The sequence below is a fragment of the Bubalus bubalis genome, chromosome 20, assembly GCF_019923935.1.
Source record: "Bubalus bubalis isolate 160015118507 breed Murrah chromosome 20, NDDB_SH_1, whole genome shotgun sequence".
NCBI classification, from domain to species: Eukaryota; Metazoa; Chordata; class Mammalia; order Artiodactyla; family Bovidae; genus Bubalus; species Bubalus bubalis.
This window is the reverse complement of record NC_059176.1, coordinates 13,697,159-13,718,536: the sequence shown is the minus strand read 5'-3', so window position 1 is coordinate 13,718,536 and position 21,378 is coordinate 13,697,159. Positions and strand designations below refer to the sequence as shown.

The 21,378-nt window shown below is 47.7% G+C and overlaps 1 protein-coding gene across 3 annotated transcripts in view; it reads right to left on the bottom strand.

The window, feature by feature from the left end:
* Window positions 1–21,378, bottom strand: part of FBLN5 (fibulin 5) — a 93,528-nt gene that overhangs the window by 17,547 nt on the left and 54,603 nt on the right. For all 3 annotated transcript variants that reach the window (XM_044933392.2, XM_006071228.4, XM_044933391.2), the window contains 3 exons: window positions 13,676–13,798; window positions 8,323–8,439; window positions 4,154–4,273 (listed from right to left, as the gene is read on the bottom strand). In XM_044933392.2, coding sequence (XP_044789327.1) covers window positions 4,154–4,273; window positions 8,323–8,439; window positions 13,676–13,798 — 360 coding nt within the window. The remainder of the gene's footprint in view (window positions 1–4,153; window positions 4,274–8,322; window positions 8,440–13,675; window positions 13,799–21,378) is intronic.

The window sequence follows — 21,378 nt, the reverse complement described above, 5'->3', positions numbered from 1 at the left end:
CCCAGAGAGGGTGTCAGCGCATGGGAGGCTGCTCCTCCACTATGCGATAATTCCTGTGTTACATGCCTGCTGTCTCTCACATTTGAGAAGGAAAAACTCCTTTCCTTCTCTCCCAGGGGCCTCCAGGCGATGGGTTACGAGCCAGCAGAACTGAGATGCTGCTTTGAAAAGTTAAAGCACGCTTGGTGAGTCAGATCTGCTCTGTCCTGCCCACTCCCGCTCCCTGGGGAGCCTCGTAGAGTCTGGTCTTGGCCCCAGCCATCCTAACAGAGTGTCCTGTTTATTTCTGTTAAGCGTGTAGATTCCATTCATACCTTTAGTAGAAGGCAGTGGTAAAACCTGTCATTTCCTGAGAGCTCGCTGTGTACCAAGCCCTGGGTTACATGCGCTACACGCCTCATCTTATTCAATCCTCACCTCAGCCCTAGAAAGGGGTGCTATTACTAACCATACTTGACAGAGAGGAGATTGAGGCTCACAGAGATTAGGTAACTTTTTTTTTCTACTTTTTGGCCACGCCATGCGGCATGTGGGATCTTAATTCCCCAACAAGGGATCAAATCTGCCCCCTGCATTGGAAGCACAGAGTCTTAATCACTGGACCACCAGGGAAGCCCCAAGGTTAGGGACTTTGACTAAATTTACAGATAACGAGTAAGCAGTAAAGCTGGGATTTGAACCTGGCCAGCCAACCTCCGGATTCTATACTCATAAACACAATGCCATAATGTCTCTCTGAATACATCCTGCCTGAATTGGACTCCAAATCGGTGGATCTGGGGAGTCCTGGGCTTGGGAAGTTCCCTGGCTGGGGCGCGCCCCACTGCAGATGGAAAGAGAGCAACCACCTCCACCTAACAGACCCCTCTGCTTATGTTAGAGTCACAATCCCCAGACTTTACTAAGGACTGTGGCTCCATCCTCCATAAGCAGAAATGCAATGGACCTAGAGAAAAAAAGTTATGACAAACCTAGACTGCATATTTAAAAGCAGAGACATTATTTTGCCAACAAAGTTCCATCTAGTCAAAACTATGGTTTTTCCAGTAGTCGTATGGATGTGAGAGTTGGACTGTAAAGAAGGCTGAGCGCCAAAGAATTGATGCTTTTGAACTGTGGTGTTGGAGAAGATGCTTGAGAGTCCCTTGGACTGCAAGGAGCTCCAACCAGTCCATCCTAAAGGAAATCAGTCCTGAATATTCATTGGAAGGACTGATGCTGAAGCTGAAGCTCCAGTACTTTGGCCACCTGATGTGATGTGATGTGATGTGAAGAGCCAACTCTTTGGAAAAAACCCTGATGCTGGGAAAGATTGAGGGCAGGAGAGGGGGACGACAGAGAATGAGATGGGTAGATGGCATTCAATCTTCACCTCAGCCCTAGAAAGAGGTGCTATTACTAACCATACTCAACAGAGGGGAGGGTGAGGCTCACAGAGGTTACCGATTCAATGGACATGAGTTTGAGCAAACTCTGGGAGATAGTGAAGGACAGGGAAGCCTGGTGTGCTAAGTCCATGGGTTTGCAGAGTCGGACACTACTGAGCAACTGAACAACAATAAGTAAGTGAAGTAAGTCAGAAAGAAATATCATATGTTAATGCATATATGTGGAATCTAGAAAAATGGTATAAATGATCTTATTTGGAGAGCAGAAATGGAGACACAGACATAGAGAACAAATGTATGGATACCAAGGGAGGAAGATAGGGATGGGAAGAATTGGGAGACTGGGATTAATGTATATACACTACTATGTATAAAATAAATAGCTTACGAGAACAGACTGCATAGCACAGGGAACTCTCCTCAGTGCTCTGTGGTGACCTAAATGGAAAGGAAGTCCAAAAAAGAGGGGATATGTGTATACATACAGCTGGTTCACTTTGCCATATGGCAGAAATGAACACATTGTAAAGCAACTAGACTCCAATAAAAATTACTATTAAAGATTGAAGCAGGAATAAAAATGAAATACAGGCCAGTTTCTGGCAAGGAGCACAGTTTCAAGCATCCACATGAGACTCCATCATGGTTTCCTGGGTCAGCTCACTTAGCAAATCTCTAAGGGACATGGGGCTGCACGGAGGGGCCACAGCAGCTGGAACAACACAGCAAAGGTCACAGTTCCCGGCCGGGAAACAAGCAGCACAGAAAGGGAGTAAGTAGGAAGGGACAGACAACAAGCTCCCAGCAAACATCCCCGCAACTCCTGTCTGACTCTCTGCAACCCCATGGACTATAGCCCTCCAGGCTTCTCAGCAGAGGGGAGATTTGTCCTGTCCATGGGATTTTTCAGGTAAGAATGTTTGAGTGGGTCGCCATTTTCCTCCTCCAGGGGATCTTCCTGACCCAGGGATCAAAACTATGTCTCCCGTGTCTCGTGCATTGCAGGCAGATTCTTTACCTGCTGAGCCATCAGGGAAGCCCAGGCCCACAGTGGACAGGGGTTACCTAAAGATTTCAGAAAGTGTGCATCATTACGAATATGGGGAAAAAGATGACCATTTTGGTTAAAGCGAGTCAACTGAAAATCTTTGCCAAAACACCAAGGATGGCTTCTTGAAAAACCAAAAGTTTCTTACACTTAGGCTTAGAGAAAGTAAGTTAACACAAATGACACTGAGGTCCCCCAGCTCATTCACCTTTATGACTGCCCGTGAAGGTGTTTGTTGGTTGGTTTGTTTTTTAACAAATGAGGAAACTGAGGCTCAGGAAGTGACTTGGCCAGGGAAAGTACTGAACGGGAGAGCTAGAATTTGAAATTGGCTTCGTCTGACTCCACAGTCTCTCTCACACCTTCTCTGCAGGTGGTCACATTTGTGGATGTGCAGACAATTCTCCAAAAATGAATGACCCCATCGCGTAATGCTAAACTTTTCACCTCTTAGTTCCTTAGCCCAGATTCCCCAAAGGAGCACTACAGGAGGTGGAGAGAGACGGGGATTGAAATCTAGGAAGAAAGTAGCTTTTTATGCCTGAGGGTATCTTACGACTATTTCTGGGACTGACATTTAATCGGCCTACGGCTCTCTGTAACTGCCTACTTGTGGCTCTATCTTTCCAGGCTCTGGGGAGAAGAGCTCGTTTGTTTCAGAGAATTCTGTCCCCAAAACACTCTAGTTCTATCTGAAGCTATCACACAAGTTCCATTCATGGCCTGGGTCAGTTCCTGTTACGATGAAATCCAGGATTAGGAAACTTTCTATTCTGGAGGACAAAAAGATTTTCACACTCTAGGATATGGCCCACTGGTTTTGAAAAATACAGTGAAGCATCATTAATTTGGACTGTGCTCCTTCACAATTGCTGATGATGCTAAAACTGAATAGAATGGAGTTTAAGTCAACATTTACCAAAAAACAGGAAAAGAAAGAAGAGAAGGAAAAATGAAGCAAAGAATGAACTATACATGGCCCTCTGCAGAATGCTACAGGAACAGATAGGAGTAAGAAGCTACTCCTATTCCCAAGGAGTTTACTGGAGTTTACAAGTTTCTAAGATAATTATATGAGTCCACAAGCTAGCATGAGCCAAGAGTCATAGCTTCCTGGGCTTGGAAAGAATTTACAAAAGGTCAACTGAGCCATCTGTGTTCTCACAATAAATTAAGATTTTATTCATTCAACATCCAATCATTCATTAGTTGATTTGAAAACTAGTTACTGCATGTTCATGATGTGCCAGGTCTGAAGTTAGGCACTGACTATAGAGATTTTAATAGTTTACATACATAATCTCATTCATTCAACACTCCCCCTCCCAACCCTACCCTGTGACACTTGCTTTTATTCCTGCTATCATTCTATTAGTACTATCTGCCCTATTCCCATGACTTGACTCAGTGCTGGGTGAAGACAGATAACTCAAACCAGCATGTAAAATTAGGCAATTCGTCTTCCTCTTCAACCCCATGTCAGATCCTAAAAGTTAGCTTCACTGATTTTTGCATTAAGGGTCAAATGACAAGGGATGTGCAGTTGCATGCCACCTTTGGGAAGTGACTCATCTGTTTTGTGTGGTTGTAACCCCGCTGCACTGGAAAATGTCCCAAACTGGAAATCTGTCTGGGAAACAAGAGGAAACACCTGTGAAGAAACCCCTGTCCCAGTGCCCCTAGGACAAGTGGAAGTCTCCAAAGCCAAGCTCATTACCACTGCAATGAACGCCATCATCCTCAAGTTCATATCCTGGGTCGCAGCGGCAGATGAAAGAGCCGTAGGTGTTGACGCAGGTTTGTACACAGGGATTCTCAGTTGCACACTCATTCACGTCTGTGAAAAACAAAAGCATATCACTGACCATTCCCACAAGAGAACGTTTGTATTAACTCGGCAGAAGGATGCACCAGCAACAAAATCCACTACCACCAGGAAACCAGATCCACAGATACCAAGGATCTCCACTAAGACCTGTCAGATGGAGAGCTCAGACCCCAAGGGTTCACTGAAGAAGCATGGGCTCCATCCATACATCCCCTCTGGGGCTGCAAGTTAGGAAGGGTGGAAATGGCATGTATACGTATCATATACGTGTGCAGACATGTACACGTTTACACCTCCAAGGAAGTCCACTCTCCAAGGCTCGCCAACAGGAATTTCTAAGCTACATCTGCTCCTTCTCATCCCCAATTAGCTCTTACCTCACCCCCACTGACTTTGAAGTTTCAGATAAAGAGGTAAATAAGCATGATAATTTACAAAAAATAACTATTCACTATTGCTGTGGACTGAACTGTGTCCCCTCCAAAATTCATATGTTGAAACCCTCATCCCCACATGTGATGATATTTGGAGATGGGGCCTTTGGGAGGTAATTAAGGTTAAATGAACTCATAAAGGTGGGGCCCTTATGAAAAGAATCACTGGAGCTCTTGCTCTTGCTCTTTCTGTTGTGTGATGACAGGGGGAAAGTGGCCACCTACAAGCCAAGAAGCACCCAAGCAGCCAATCATGCTGGTAACTTCACCTTGGACTTTCAGCCTCCACAACTGGGAGAAAGTAAATTTATGTTGTCTAAGCCACCACGGTCTATGGTATAATATTTTATCATGGCAGCCTGAGCTGACTATGATAGATGGACTTAAATAATGTCACTGATTATTACAGAAGGATCTCGTACTCACCGAATCCTTACAGCCTGGGCTCAGGACCATCACCCCATGTTACAGGTTCAGTAGGTTAAGGAGAGAACCACAAAAGGGCACAAGGAAACTTTAAGGAGTGATGGGATATTCATTGGGCTTCCCAGGTGGCACCAATGGTAAAGAACTCACCTGCCAATGCAGGAGACATAAGAAATGAGGGTTTGATCCCAGCATCTGGAAGATCCCCTGGAGGAGGGCATGGTAACCCACTCCAGTATTTTCCCCTGGAGAAGCCCATGGACAGAGAAGCCTGACAGGCTACAGTCCATAGGGTTGCAAAAAGTCGGACACGACTGAAGCGACTTAGCACACACACGTGGGATATTCACTGCCTTGAGCTGGCGATGGTTTCGTGGGGATACATGTATGTCAAAGTGCATGAAATCGTGTGCCTTTAACAGTGCAGTTCATCTATGTCAATTATACATCAACAAAGATGTTTATCTTGGTTTTGAAGTTGAGAGATGTGCCCAAGTCCCCAGGCTAGCAAGGGCACAGTTGAAAATGGGACATGAGTCAAGGGTCTTTCCACAATATACAGGATTCATTCTGCAGAGCTCAGAGAAGGGGAGGCAAGGAGGGAGCCATTGGTACAATGGCATTGGCTGACCCATTTTAAACTCCTCTCCCTGATACTCCATATGACAATGACCGAAGTGCCAGCTGAGAAAATTTCTATCCCTTTCAAAGTCCAGGTAAACCTCTTCAGACTCTTAATAGAGATTTGAATGCTTTCAGAATTAAAAGAGAAGTGGCTTGAGAAGTTTTCCTTACTGAAGAGGGCAAGCCCATATCCACATAGCTCCCACATCCTGGCATCTTTGAAACTTTCAGAGCGGAAAAAAAAAAAAAAAAAAAAAAAGATGGCCATGCAGGGCGAGTCCAGGGAGATGCCAGTCTCCACCGGTGCAAAGGAAGTCTAGAGGCTGTCCACCCAGGAGGCCAGGAAAATGTTGTGATGCCAGGCTGTCCAGGCAGGACTGCACCAAGGAGAAGGAGGGCTCGAGTCCTCAGCTTCCAGCCAGAAGCTGGCTGTGCAAGGAGAGCAAGCTCAAGACCTGCCCTCTTACAGCTTCAGCTACTTGCACTTCTGCCCCCAGGACCCTGGTGGCCCTCTCTGGCCGGCCCTGCCCTCCACACATACCCAAGGGCCCTTCTGAATCCTGTGAGAGCAGACCCGCTGCCCACTCCAACCTGCTGGACAGGACGACTGGACTCTTGGGCCTTACGCTCCTTTCTGCCACCACCTAACTGTGTGACTCTGGCCACGTTGCTTAACCTCTTTGAAGCCTGATTTCCTCATCTGCCCTGCCTACCTCACAAGGCTATTGTTGGGGCTCAGTGAAATGAACAAATGGGACAATCCTCTGACGAGGGCAAAGCCCTCTACCTTGCTTGAGGTGTTAGGAATACAAAAGCTCGCTGGAGTTTGTCACATCCTGTGTCACCGTGGGCCCTGCTGATGCAATATCCCAGTGGCTGAGTGCCTGCATCCAGGCCTGGGTGCTGTGTCTGTTGCTTTCTCACACTGCCAGGTATGTTAACTGCTCCTTGTCAGAGGATGCTCTCCATGGGACACAAGGGCCTTTGGGCTTCTCTGTGCATGGCTGTGCCTTAGGAGGGGCTGGCATCTCAAACCTCCAGCCCTGGCATGGAGAAGCCTGCATCTGCGCTAAGCCACTTATCACAGCAGCAAAGGAGCCAGGCGCCTGCTCCCCTGCCCAATCAGCTCCCTCAACCTCCTAGGCCAGCCTCTGCTCTCAGAAGAAAATGACCTCTCCTGGAGAGAGGAACACAGTCGAGACTTCTTGGAACAATCAGCAGAACCAGCTTTGGAAGAGAGACTGACAAAGAATCCAGGATCCAGCTCTTTAACGCTGATGCCTTCCTGTTTACTCAATGATTTAGATACGATTAAACTAATGGAGACATAATATCCTCCAACTAGCTGGCCAGGAGCCTGCCAGCCAGACCTCGAGTGCTGTGACAAGGAAATGGATCCTGCAAAAGCTGGTGGCAGGCTCCAAACAAAGACCTCATTCTGAGTCTCTGGCGCTGTCTCCACCCTGGATGGGGCAGCTGCCAGGGACTGGAGGCCCCGGGCTGGGGGCTGCGGGTGGGGAGCTGGGGGCCAGGCAGGACTTGCGCTAATTCTTTGGGTCTTAAGTCCCCTGTTCACTTCCTGAGCAGAAGATACCTTCAGCTGGAAACTGCCATAAGCCTGGAACTTGTTTTTCTTACTTATCAGTATGTGACGCGATCATGTGAAAGTCAGAAAATGCCTTTGTTTCATTCTGTTACTGCGGGGAATGTCGGGTTGTAAGGGAAGTTACCACCATCACCATCCTATTACTCTTTAAAATAATAGGCCCTCCTAGCATGGACAAGGGAAAGCTATAATGACAGGCATTGAAGTTGCCTGTGGGGCTTCCCCTGGTGACCCTGGGGTAAAGAATCTGCCTGCCAATGCAGGAGACAAGGGTTCCATCCCTGATCCAGGAAGATCTCTCATGGCACTAAGCAACTCATCCCGTGTGCCATAACTCCTGAAACCCCCAAGCCCTAGAGCACGCCCTCTGCAACAAGAGAAGCCACCACGATGAGAAGTGCATGTACCACAGCTAGAGAGTAGCTCCTGCTTGCTGCAACTAGAAAAAGCCTGTGCAGCAACGAAGACCCTGCACAGCCAAAAGTAAAATAAATGAAGAAAATTATTATTTTTTAAAAGTTGCCTGTGAAACCCTTGCATAAAGTGTATGTGAATACCTCGCAATTCATCAGGAATCAGGAGCCCTCTCTCTTTATCCCTCTTCGGGCCTTGGGAGTTGAAGTCAGTCAGGCTAAGAGGACATGTGAGAAAGCTTCTGACTGATCAAAAATGTTGGCAAGGCTACTTGTGGACAGCGGATACACAGAGAGAAGCAAATCCATGAAATCGTAAGCTCCCAGCTGGTGGATGATGTGGTTCTAATCTCAGTAAATGCGCAGAGTACATCCTGACATGTTTCACATAAGCTCAGTTAGGATCTCAGGTTTCTGTAAGCAACGGCATGAGTGGGCAGTGAGTAGAAATACACTTTAACAACGGCGTTTCCCACCGACATAAGCTGTCAGACTCTGAAGAAGACAGCATCTAGGGTTTCACACTGTGTTCAAGTTATCATTCACATCACATACCTTGGCAAGACCTTCCATCCTCGTTGAGGGTAAAACCAGGGTTGCATGTACAGGAATAAGATCCGGGAACATTCGCACACAGCTGCTGGCAGTAGCCATAACGACATTCATCAATGTCTGGAAACAGAATTGCAAGCAAGGTAAGATATTTCTTCTCCATCACCGATGCCACCCCCAGCATCACTACTGCCCGTTTCTTCTGGAACAGGATCCATAAAGGGAAGCGAAGGGGAGCTAACGCAAAGACAGCACAGACTAAGCCTCAGGGAGGGAAACAACCTTCTGGATTCCAGGCTCAATCTCCCCACCATCCTCCCTGACCTGTCTCAGTCTTGTGAACACCTGAACCTATCTTGAAAGTTGCAGAAAAAAATTTTTTGCTTAGAGAGGAACGTTGGTCCAGGTGACCTCTAGGATTTCATCCAAATCTAAGACTTAACACTAAGATGGATCCAACCCTGACAGTCGCTCTAAGATTCTACAGAAGCATGTCACTGCCCTGGGAACGGACAAGTTAAAGTGTAAAAGGATTCCATAGCCTGGTTCCTGTAGGCTCTTTGCCAGCTCCCCTAATAATGAATATGGGGACCTTCCTGGTGATTCAGTGGTTAAGAATCTACCTGGTAATGCGGGGGACATGAGTTCAATCCCTGATCAGGGAACTAAGATCCCAAACATCATAGGGCAATTCAATGCTCGCACCACAACTAGAGAAGCCGCCACTCGCCACAACCAGGCCTGTCTGCTTCAACGAAAGACCCCGCATGATGCAACTAAGACCTGACACAGCCAAATAAATAATCATTTCTCTAAAAATAATAATAAATAATGAATATGTCTGGCTGTTGGGAACAAGACTGAGTACCGGCTAGGCCAAGCTGGGGAGCACTGCAGTCTGGAGACCTGTGAACCCAGGAGCACAAGAATGCTGGAGTTCGCCTTGAATCTCCTCCTTGTAGCACAGCAGCCATAAAACTCTGGATAAATACACCTTTTTCAAACTACAACCAGCCTTTCTTGAGCAAGCAGCTATGTGGGTGAATGGTTCCTTTTAGCAGAGCCAGGCTGACATGTGCCAGTCTGTGGGGAGTCTGAGGTTATAGGAAAGCACTTCCCAACACCCCAGGCTGATGGGCTAGAGAAACCACTCCTGCAAGATAGGATGTTTTGAATGAAGCCTCCAGGTGGGGACTAAGCTCTCACTTGACTTATAGCTATAATGGGTCCCTATTTCATGCTCAACTCCTCCTAAACGCTCCCCCTATGGTATCCCAGTTCCTTTGGAACCAGGATCCACTCAGGGTTTTGAAGACCAGCTTAGAACTTTTCTCTGTGCCTGGCTTCTACCACCTACTGCCAGAAAGCAGTAGTTCCTCATTGGAAGGACTGATGCTGAAGCTCCAGTACTTTGTTGCTGATGAGAAGAGCTGACTCATTGGAAAAGACTCTGACGCTGGGAAAGATTGAGGGCAGGAAGAGAAGGGGGTGACAGAGGATGAAATGGTTGGATGGCATCACTGACTCAATTGATATAAGTTTGAGCAAACTCCAGGAGAGAGTAAAGGACAGGAAAGCCTGGTGAGCTGCAATCCATAGGGTCACAAAGAATTGGACAAGACTGAATGACTGAACAACTGCCAGAAGGGACCCCACCTCCACATTACTCATTGTTCAGCCCACCTCAGAAGCTGTGCCCTGCCCTTGTCAGTCTGTTTTATCTCTGAATGGCAGCTACTTTTAACCTGGCTCACCCCACCGCCCACTGAGTGGTATGCAGCTCCCACATGGAAAGCACACTGACTTGTGCAGTTGCTGGTCCTGACTCTTATGTGGGTGCAGTTGGGTGCATCCCCAAGCCCAGAGAGGCAGAGGGGGAAAACAGGGCATCTTCTGCCTTAGGGGTGGCTTGGAGGAAAGGCAATCTCCTGGCCATTCTTTTTCTGCAAAGGCAATACCTCCAAAGTCATGCAGAAAGGGTGGTGGATGGCTATGGAACTTGCACCTTGAAAGCAAAAGAAGAGTTTGGCCAGCAGAAGGCACAAGTTTAGCCATATTGGGGAAAGTGAAAGTGAAGTCGCCCAGTCGTGTCCGACTCTTTGCGACCTGTGGACTGTAGCCCACCAAACTCCTCTGTCCATGGGATTCTCCAGGCAAGAATACTGGAGTGGGTTACCATTTCCTTCTCCATTTCCTTTCTTCTTGGGGAAAGGTCCTCACTTTGGATGTCAATTGTAAGCAGACTGTGCGTGCAGCACCAATTAGGCCTCTAGGAGCATCCTTCCTGAAGCTTCATGCTCTGTGAATAAGAACAACCCTCCTGGGGGAGGAATGTCCCAGTTACTGTCCCTACTCAGACGGGGAGGGGTTTCCTGGCCCCAACTGCTGCTACTGCTAAGTCACTTCAGTCGTGTCCGACTCTGTGTGACCCCATAGACGGCAGCCCACCAGGCTCCCCCGTCCCTGGGATTCTCCAGGCAAAAACACTGGAGTGGGTTGCCATCTCCTTCTGGTCTCTGCAATCCGGCCTGTGCGTCCCAGTCACCTGGTCTTCTCTAGCACCCCCTGGTGGTGGAAAAAAATGGACTGAAAAATAGGACACAGATTTTAGACCCAATAGCATATTCAACAGAGAAGGCAATGGCACCCCACTCCAGTACTTTTGCCTAGACAATCCCATGGACGGAGGAGCCTGGTAGGCTGCAGTCCACGGGGTCGCTAAGAGTCAGACATGACTGACAGACTTCACTTTCACTTTTCACTTTCATGCATTGGAGAAGGAAATGGCAACCCACTCCAGTGTTCTTGCCTGGGGAATCCCAGGGATGGGGAAGCCTGGTAGGCTGCCGTCTATGGGGTCACACAGAGTCGGACACGACGGAAGCGACTTAGCAGCAGCAGCAGATTCAAAAGCAGAGACATTACTTTGCCAACAAAGGTCTGTCTAGTCAAGGCTATGGTTTTTCCTGTGGTCATGTATGGATGTGAGAGTTGCACTGTGAAGAAGGCTGAGCACCGAAGATTTGATGCTTTTGAACTGTGGTGCTGGAGAAGACTCTTGAGAGTCCCTTGGACTGCAAGGAGATCCAACCAGTCCATTCTGAAGGAGATCAGCCCTGGGATTTCTTTGGAAGGAATGATGCTAAAGCTGAAACTCCAGTACTTTGGCCACCTCATGTGAAGAGTTGACTCATTGGAAAAGACTCTGATGCTGGGAGGGATTGGGGGCAGGAGGAGAAGGGGACGACAGAGGATGAGATGGCTGGATGGCATCACTGACTTGATGGACGTGAGTCTCAGTGAACTCCGGGAGTTGGTGATGGACAGGGAGGCCTGGCGTGCTGCGATTCATGGGGTCACAAAGAGTCAGACACGACTGAGTGACTGAACTGAACTGAACTGAACTCTTTGTCCAACATGTTCCTCCTCTATGCGTCTCAGTTTCCAACTCTATAAAAGGTGGATGACATAATATATAACATCCCTTCCAGCTCTGAAATGCTACATATTGAGTTCCCATACAAATAACTCACACTGATCTGCTTATGTTCAAATCAGTGGCCTCAGATTTTCCATAATAGCTGAGGTTGGTTAAAATGCAAAGCAATCATCATATTCACACATGCCCATGTGCAGCCAACTCTTCGGGGCCTGGAAAGGAGAACCAAGTGAGGTCCAGGCTGGCTTGTCAGGCCCCTTTGGGCAGGGCTCTAGAGGAGACCTCAACACAGTTTCAATCAAGAGAAAACGGGAAAAAAGAATCTTTTTGTCTGTTTGTTTCCATGATGTTGTTTGGATTTATTTCTTAGCACCTCCAGGACTGACTTTCAGGCAACAGCAGTGTCTTGAGACTTTAAACTAGAAGGGCTTTTCCAAGAAACAGCAAAGAAATCACACCCTAGAAAGAGAAATTGCAGTGACAACTAGAGATTGTTATGAATGCGTGCACTTGGCTAAACCAAAGACTAGAGGGGAAGAAAGAAAAATAGCCCTCCAGTAAAAATAAACAGAAGGATCATATAGCCGATGCCAACTGCAAGGGAGAAAATTCTCAATAGGTGCTGACTGACTTCTTAAAAAAGACCAGAGCTAGACGGGTGGGCATGGGGTGGGGGATATGGTGGGGTATTGGAAGGAGATGATGTTAGATCTGAATCCCCTGATTTACATTTGAAACCTGGGACATTTCTGTGACAAAGCAAGCACTCCCTTGTATCGGTAGGATTTCTAATTAGGGACAGAATAACCCTCACCTCTACCACTTCCTGCCTCTGTTATAAATTTCCAAAGGCAGAAAAAAAGGTCTAGGTAAGACCAAATATGAACCTTTAAAAATTACATTAAAAAATTCTGATGATGGAGAGGCAGTGACGAAGGCCTGAAAAGCACCTTCCTATCCTGGCAGAGTCTTTATTAGACTCTATATAAACAGGGCAGCCAAAGGGAGGAAGACCGCAAGGCTCAGCACCTGAAAAGCAGGGTAAGCAGCTGCAGCCATGATGGATCGATCCCAACTGTCAACAGCAGGGAGCCAGGCTGCCGCAAGCTTGGATTTACCACAAGTCTGCATTTGGGACTGGACAAAAACATGTTTTGGTGGTTCAGTGGTAAAGAATCTACCTGCAATGCAGGAGATGCAGATCCGATCTGTGGGTTGGGAAGATCCCCTGGAGAAGGAAATGGCAACCCACTCCAATATTCTTGCCTGGGAAATCCCATGAACAGAGGAACCTGGAAGGCCACAGTCCATTGGGTTGCAAGAGATACACCTTAGTGAGTAAACCACCACCGTTATCATAATAAAAATAAGAGAAAGTGAAAGTGGCTCAGTCATGTCCGACTCTTTGCGACCCCATGGACTATACAGTCCATGGAATTCTCCAGGCCAGAATACTGGAGTGGGTAGCCTTTCCCTTCTCTAGGGGATCTTCCCAACCCAGGGATCTAACCCAGGTCTCCTGCATTGCAGGCAGATTTTTTACCAGCTTAGCCATGAGGGAATACTGGATTGGGTAGATCCAAGAATACTGGAGTGGGTAGCCTATCCCTTCTCCAGTGGATCTTCCTGACCCAGGAATCAAACCGGAGTCTCCTGCATTGTAGGCAGATTCTTTACCAACTGAGCAATCAGAGAAGCCCAAAAATAAGAAAGTGGGGGAAAATATCCCTGGTGATGACATGCCGTGATGCGGTGATGGTGACAAGTGATCTTAAAGGGTGGTGCTCCATGTCAGCTCAACGGTCTTCTGCCACCCCCAACCCCAAAGAAAAGCCCATTGCCCTTAGGCCACCCAGCCATGACCACAATTCACAATACCCCCAGGCAATCATTCACTTTCAAGAGCTTCTGTATTACCTAAGCACTGGCCTTCGAGTAGCCAGTAGCCATCCGTGCAGGAACAGGTGTAGCCTCCTTCGGTGTTGATGCAAATCTGGGTAGGGTTACACTGGTGGGAATCCGTTGCACACTCATCCACATCTGTAACACAGACATATTCCAAAGAACGTCACCTACATCTGTTTAGAGCCCTTGGAGCCACCAGACGTGCTAACTGCTTGCTTGTCTGGCTGGGAGGCAGTTGATTATGTCCCTGGATTACATCACCTCCCTGACAGGTACCACTAGGAGACCCTGGCTTTTCTGGAGGGGGCAGAGCTAATCTGCTCCCTGGAAAATCTACCAGGGAAATGGCCAAAAAGAAAACACACATCCTTAAGCATGTTCTGCCATCCTGTCCAACATTCTCTGAAAGCAAGTTCACCTTGATGACAACCATTACTTGAATTAGGAATGTATTTTGTATTAGGCTCATCCATTCACATATAAACAGGTCTGCTGTGTACCTTCTGGGTGCACAGAGCCATGATAAACACCTCTGAGAACAATAACGGAAGGAAGAGAAACATCCTTCATTAGTGGAAGCTTGCGAGTCACTTGACTGCATCCACATATGAAAATCTTTTAATTTGGGGCCCCTGCATCTTCAGGAAGATTCTAGGAGCCCTCCAGCCTTCCCTCCTCCACTCCAGAGCTCTGGGGCTCACCTCCTGCTGCCCTCTGCTCAGATTGGTTTCTCCATGCTGTCGTTACACATGCCCATCTGTCTGCTGCTGGGCAGGTACTTGTGCCAAGTCAGTCCCTTCTCCTTCAGTGGGACCGTCGAAGCGCAGAGACCAAGCTGTATTATGGCCACGTTTCTCATGTGGTGTACACAGTACTCAAAACTGTTTCAGCTGAAACGAATCCTAGTTTCTTTTCTCCCCACACTGCACCTTAGGGAGTCCTGTAACAGGTGCTCCTGACACCACGCCCTCACTTTGACCAAACTCCGCAGGGATTCACCCAGCACGCTTAATTCATCCGGCCTGGCCCTGCCTCTCCCCTTCACTCCCACCCTCACCTGCCTGCATCCTTAGCAGGGCTCTGGCCTTTTGCCCTCTCATCAGGGTTTGCTCATCTACACCCTAACCCTCCAGAATGGACCATCGCACCATCAGAAATATCAAGTTGACAAAAAGTTTGTTAGGGTTTTGCCATAACAGCTTCTGAAAAACCCAAACAAACATTTTGGCCAACCCAGTAGCATTAAAAGCTGCACTTCAGGGAGACTGAGCCGTGCACCTGGCTCCTCATTTTCCTCTCACAGTCGCCCCATGCAGTGGGCTCGTGATTCCCATTTTACAGATGGGAAAATGGTGCCGAACATGCTATAGCACCGAGGTCTGTGCAGGGATGACAGGGCTCATGCTGCCGGGCCCTGGCAGCTCAAGCAGAGGAGAGAGGGTTGAGCTTTTGCTGCCTTTTCCTGCCCCACCTGGGAAACTGTCTGCCTCTTAATATTGTAGATGGCAGACTGGGGGCGGGGGGAGGGGGCGGTGGTGCAGCGTTGGGGGGCCCCGAGGATTCCAAAGCATTAGCTCCATAGGTAGCACAGGGGTGCACTCAGGAAGCCAGCACAACTGATCCAGTGAAACAAACATTCAGCCAGGTAAGTGATGGTCTCCTGGGTCCAAGGACACCACCCACCACAATCCACCACCATGTGCCTCATCAGTCAACACCAAGGACGCTGGTCAGTTCCCACCCCAGCCCCAGTGACCAGAGTCTGGACATCACAAGGAACCAGGCTCCAGCCTTCTCAACATGGACAGCCTCCAAGAACCTATTTCCAGGGTGGCAGCCACCTCTGCTGCACCCCAACGATGTACAGCCTTGATGGCAAAGACCCAGGGCCGTTCTCAGCTGCAAGAGCTCCTGCGTTTGCCCCAGGCATCACCTCCAGCCCCAGCTCTGCCCACCCAGCAAAGCCTCCCAGGGGATCCCGCAAATAAGCTTGGCCAGCAGCCAGCCGCTCCTGCTCAAATCCGTATCGAAGCCTAGGATAATAAATAACGCCACTATCGGCCAGCACATATTTACATTTTTCCGGCGGGAAGTGATGGATGACAATTGTACCCTGGGAACAACTCTGCCTTAGGAATGTGTGCTCTTTATCCTGCTTCAAGGGGAACGGAGGGTGAAGGAGCAGCAGAGCAGTCAGAGAGCCCTGGTGACAGCAAGTTCCCTTGCTCTGTGCTGTGTAACCTGCATGGAGACGACGTGCCCCCAGTAGCCTGATAGAGAGCCACCAAACTGGGAGAGGCCCAGACTGGGCTCAGAGGAGCATGGGAGGCCTCAATGTGTAGGCAGGTACAAACTATTCAAATCATCCAGAAACAAAATCTCTAAGGTTCATTTTTTTTAAATCCACCATTTTTATTCAGTTAAAGAATTAACTCAGTTATACTGCATATCTGTTGATGGACATTCAAAAAACTACTTGAATTGACTGATTGGATGACTTGAACGGGTTGAATTCATTGTCAATTGATTGACGTTGAACGGATGGTCAATCTAAATATGTTCTGAGAACTCAGTAAGTCTGGGAGTCTCTGGGGGAAGTATGTCCCATATTTATATCCTCAAAATATACCTGGTTTTAACTTGATTTAACATGCATGTGTTAAATCATGTCTGATCCTTTGTGACCCCATGGATTGTAGCCCACCAGGCTCCTCTTGTCCATTGGTTTTTCAGGCAAGAATACTGCAGTGGGTTGCCATTTCCTCCTCCAAGGGATCTTCCTCCTCCAAGGAATCTTCCCACAGGATGGAACCCATGTCTCCTCCTTGCGTCTCCTGCATTGGCAGGCGGGTTCTTTAACACTTAAGCCAGCTGGGAAGTCCCCACCTTGGGTCTATAGTAAATCATCAATGAATGAATGAATGAACACATGGGCAACACACATTAAGGCCTTTCAGTCCCCAGACAAGTTTTTCCAGCCAACTTGCTGACAAGTGTGTAGACTTTAAAAACAACCACCTCCACCGAAAACCCCCATCAGCTTGCACACCTGAGGGGCTGAAACTGAGAACGTTCACGCCTTGGGTTCCGCACGAGGTGAAAAGACTCATCACACATTCCAGCTCACAGCTGAATTGCTTACATTAAATACCTTTGACTTAAATAACAGAAGGGAAAAAATATGTCAAACCACTCCCAAGGACATTCTTTGGCAAACATTCTTTTCTGCACCAGTGGAAAAGTACAAGTTAGGGCAACCTAAGTAAGTACCATTATCCTCAGATGCAAATTGTGCTGGTTACTTTTTTCCTTTTCTGTGTAATGTTTAGGAAACGTCCCTTAAGAGAAGAGGATGCTGGGTTCATTCAATCATTCATGCCCTCGCTCATCTATTAATTCTTTCTGTTCTACTGTGGCTGCGAGTGCGTGTGTGTGTGTGTCTCCTCCCAAATCTCCAGGCTGCTGAGAGAGCCAGTGGGGAGCACAGTCCCTCCAACCACGTGACTCCCACAGTGTCTCTCCTGGGGCTGTAGCCCCGGGCAGCTGCCTGGGCCCTTCGAGGACTCTAGCACAGCAGCTGTGGCTCGTCTCTCCTCCGCTGGGACGACATCTACCCGCTGTCGTCCAGCACCCCGATGACTGGAGGACAGAGCTCCCTGACACCTCCAGAACCAGATCACAGCCCAGCACTGCACCTGTCCAGGAAGAAATCATTCTCCGTGTTGAACAACACATCCCTGCTGCCCGATGCAGCTCTGAGCTGTTGCCCTTTCCTGCAGACCTCCCCAGGGTGGCCGTCAATTACAACATTCTCGGGACTTCCCTAGTGGTCCAGTGGCTAAGACTCTGCACTCCCAATATAGGGGGCCCTGGTTTGATCCCTAGCCAGGAAACTAGATCCCGCATGCTGCAGCTAAGAATCCACATGCCACGACTAAAAGATGTCACATGTGGCAACTAAAAAGAAAATCTTATGCCTCAGCAAAGACTGAAGATCCTGTGTGTTGCAACTAAGACCTGGCACCCAATAAATAATAAAATAAATAAATACACGTGCATGCATATTAAGTCACTTCGGTCGTGTCTGACTCTCTGCGACCCTATGGTCCATAGCCGCACCTGCCAGGCTCCTCTGTCCATGGGACTCTAAAGGCAACGACACTGGAGTGGGTTGCCATGCCCTCCTCCAGGGGATCTTCCCGACCCAGGATTCGAGCCCGTGTCACTTACACCTCCTGCACCGGCAGACAGGTTCTTTACCACTAGTAGCATCTGCTGCCGCCTAGGAAGCCCCAAAATAAATGCATATAAAAATGATTTTTAAAGTACAGCAATCTCAAATAACAACTGCTCACTTAGAAAAGTTCTCAAAGCAGTCAACCTCATCTCCTTGACCCGCTTCCAGGAGGCAGAAGTGGGCTCCCGGCCTTGGTACAGCGGCCCACATGTCACACATACTCATTCAGGAGGTCATATCCATAGCTGTCCCATGTCCCCAGCTGGTGCGCTAAGGCAGCAAGATCTCACAGGGGCACCAGGTGGAGAAACTGGCCTCAAGACATCAGGATACAACTGCCCAACAAACCAGGACAACAAAAGGAACAGAATCTTCCAGGCTGAGACCTTAATAAACATTTCTCTGAACAGAACATACAAGTAGCCATTAGGCACATGAAGAGATGCTCAACATCACAATTATTAGAGAAATGAAAATTAAAACTGCAATGAGGTACCACCTCATACCAATCAGAATGGCCATCATTAAAAAGTCTACAAATAAATGCTGGAGAGGGTGTGGAGAAAAAGGGACCCTCCTACATTGCTGGTGGGAATGTAAGTTGGTGAAGCCATTATGGAAAATAGTATGGATTTCCTCAGAAAATTAAAAATAGGATTACCATATAATCCAGCAATCTCACTCCTGAGCATATACCTGGACAAAACTGTAATGTGAAAAGATCATGCACCCCTAGTTCATAGCAGCACTATTCACAATAGCCAAGACATGGAAACAGTGTAAATGTCCACCGACAGACAAACAGATAAAGATGTGATGCATATATACAATGGAATACCACTTGGCCATAAAAAGAATGAAGTAATGCCATTTGCAGTAACATGGATGGACCTAGAGATTATCATATTTAATACTAAGCAAAGTAAGTTCAGAAAGAGAAAGACAAATACCATATGATATCACTTACGTGTGGACTCTAAAGTATGACACAAATGATCTTATCTATGAAATAGAAAGAAAATCAAGGACATAGAGAACAGAATGGTGGTTGCCAAGGGGGATGGGAAATGGGGGAAGGATGGAGGGGCATGTTGGGGTTAGCAGGTGTAAACTATTATATACAGAATGGATGAACAACAAGCTTCTACTCTACAGCACAGGGAACTATGCTCAATATCCCATGATGAACCATAATAGAAGAGAACATGAATAAAGAATGTCTATATGTGCATACGTCCGAGGTCAGGGGCAGCAGCCGAGAGTACCAGACTGTGACGGCACAGGAACTGCCGAGAGGAGCTACCCGCGTCCGAGGTCAGGGGGGCAGCGGCCGAGAGGGGATACCCAGCGTCCGAGGTCAGGGGCAGCCACGAGAGGAGTTACCCCGCGTCTGAGGTCAGGGGCGGCCACCGGGAGGAGATACCCCACGCCCCAAGCCCGAGGCCAGGGGTGACGGGCGGGAGGAGATACCCCACGCCTGAGGCCAGGGGCGGTGGCCGGGAGGACCAACCCCACATCCAAGGAGCCGTGGCTGCGCGGGCACAGGAGGGCCTAGAGGAGCTATCCCACATTGAAGGTCAGGAAGGGCGGCGGTGAGGAGATACCCCTGTCCAAGGTAAGGAGCAATGGCTGTGCTTTGCTGGAGCAACGGTGAAGAGTTACCCCACGCCCCAGGTAAGAGAAACCCAAGTAAGATGGTAGGTGTTGTAAGAGGGCATCAGAGGGCAGACACACTGAAACCATACTCACAGAAAACTAGTCAATCTAATCACACTAGGACCACAGCCTTGTCTAACTCAATGAAGCTAAGCCATGCCCGTGGGGCAACCCAAGACGGGAGGGTCATGGTGGAGAGATCTGACAGAATGTGGTCCACTGGAGAAGGGAATGGCAAACCACTTCAGTATTCTTGCCTTGAGAACCCCATGAACAGTATGAAAAGGCAAAATGATAGCTTACTGAAAGAGAAACTCCCCAGGTCAGTAGGTGCCCAATATGCTACTGGAGATCAATGGAGAAATAACTCCAGAAAGAATGAAGGGATGGAGCCAAAGCAAAAAGACTACCCAGCTGTGGATGTGACTGGTGGTAGAAGCAAGGTCCGATGCTGTAAAGAGCAATATTGCATAGGAACCTGGAATGTCAGGTCCATGAATCAAGGCAAATTGGAAGTGGTCAAACAAGAGATGGCAAGAGTGAATGTCGACATTCTAGGAATCAGCGAACTAAGATGGACTGGAATGGCTGAATTTAACTCAGATGACCATTATATCTACTACTGTGGGCAGGAATCCCTCAGAAGAAATGGAGTTGCCATCATGGTCAACAAAAGAGTCCAAAATGCAGTACTTGGATGCAATCTCAAAAACGACAGAACAATCTCTGTTCGTTTCCAAGGCAAACCATTCAGTATCACGGCAATCCAAGTCTATGCCCCAACCAGTAACGCTGAAGAAGCTGAAGTTGAACAGTTCTATGAAGTCCTACAAGACCTTTTAGAACTAACACCCCAAAAAGATGTCCTTTTCATTATAGGGAACTGGAATGCAAAAGTAGGAAGTCAAGAAACACCTGGAGTAACAGGCAAATTTGGCCTTGGAATACAGAATGAAGCAGGGCAAAGACTAATAGAGTTTTGCCAAGAAAATGCACTGGTCATAACAAACACCCTCTTCCAACAACACAAGAGAAGACTCTACACATGGACATCACCAGATGGTCAACACCAAAATCAGATTAATTATATTCTTTGCAGCCAAAGATGGAGAAGCTCTATATAGTCAGAAAAAACAAGACCAGGAGCTGACTGTGGCTCAGACCATGAACTCCTTATTGCCAAATTCAGACTGAAATTGAAGAAAGTAGGGAAAACCACTAGACCATTCAGGTATGACCTAAATCAAATCCCTTATGATTATACAGTGGAAGTGAGAAATAGATTTAAGGGCCTAGATCTGATAGATAGAGTGCCTGATGAACTATGGAATGAGGTTCGTGACATTGTACAGCAGACAGGGATCAAGACCATCCCCATGGAAAAGAAATGCAAAAAAGCAAACTGGCTGTCTGGGGAGGCCTTACAAATAGCTGTGAAAAGAAGAGAAGTGAAAAGCAAAGGAGAAAAGGAAAGATATAAACATCTGAATGCAGAGTTCCAAAGAATAGCAAGAAGAGATAAGAAAGCCTTCTTCAGCGATCAATGCAAAGAAATAGAGGAAAACAACAGAATGGGAAAGACTAGGGATCTCTTCAAGAAAATCAGAGATACCAAAGGAACATTTCATGCAAAGATGGGCTCAATAAAGGACAGAAATGGTATGGACCTAAGAGAAGCAGAAGATATTAAGAAGAGATGGCAAGAATACACAGAAGAACTGTACAAAAAAGATCTTCACGACCCAGATAATCACGATGGTGTGATCACTCACCTAGAGCCAGACATCCTGGAATGTGAAGTCAAGTGGGCCTTAGAAAGCAT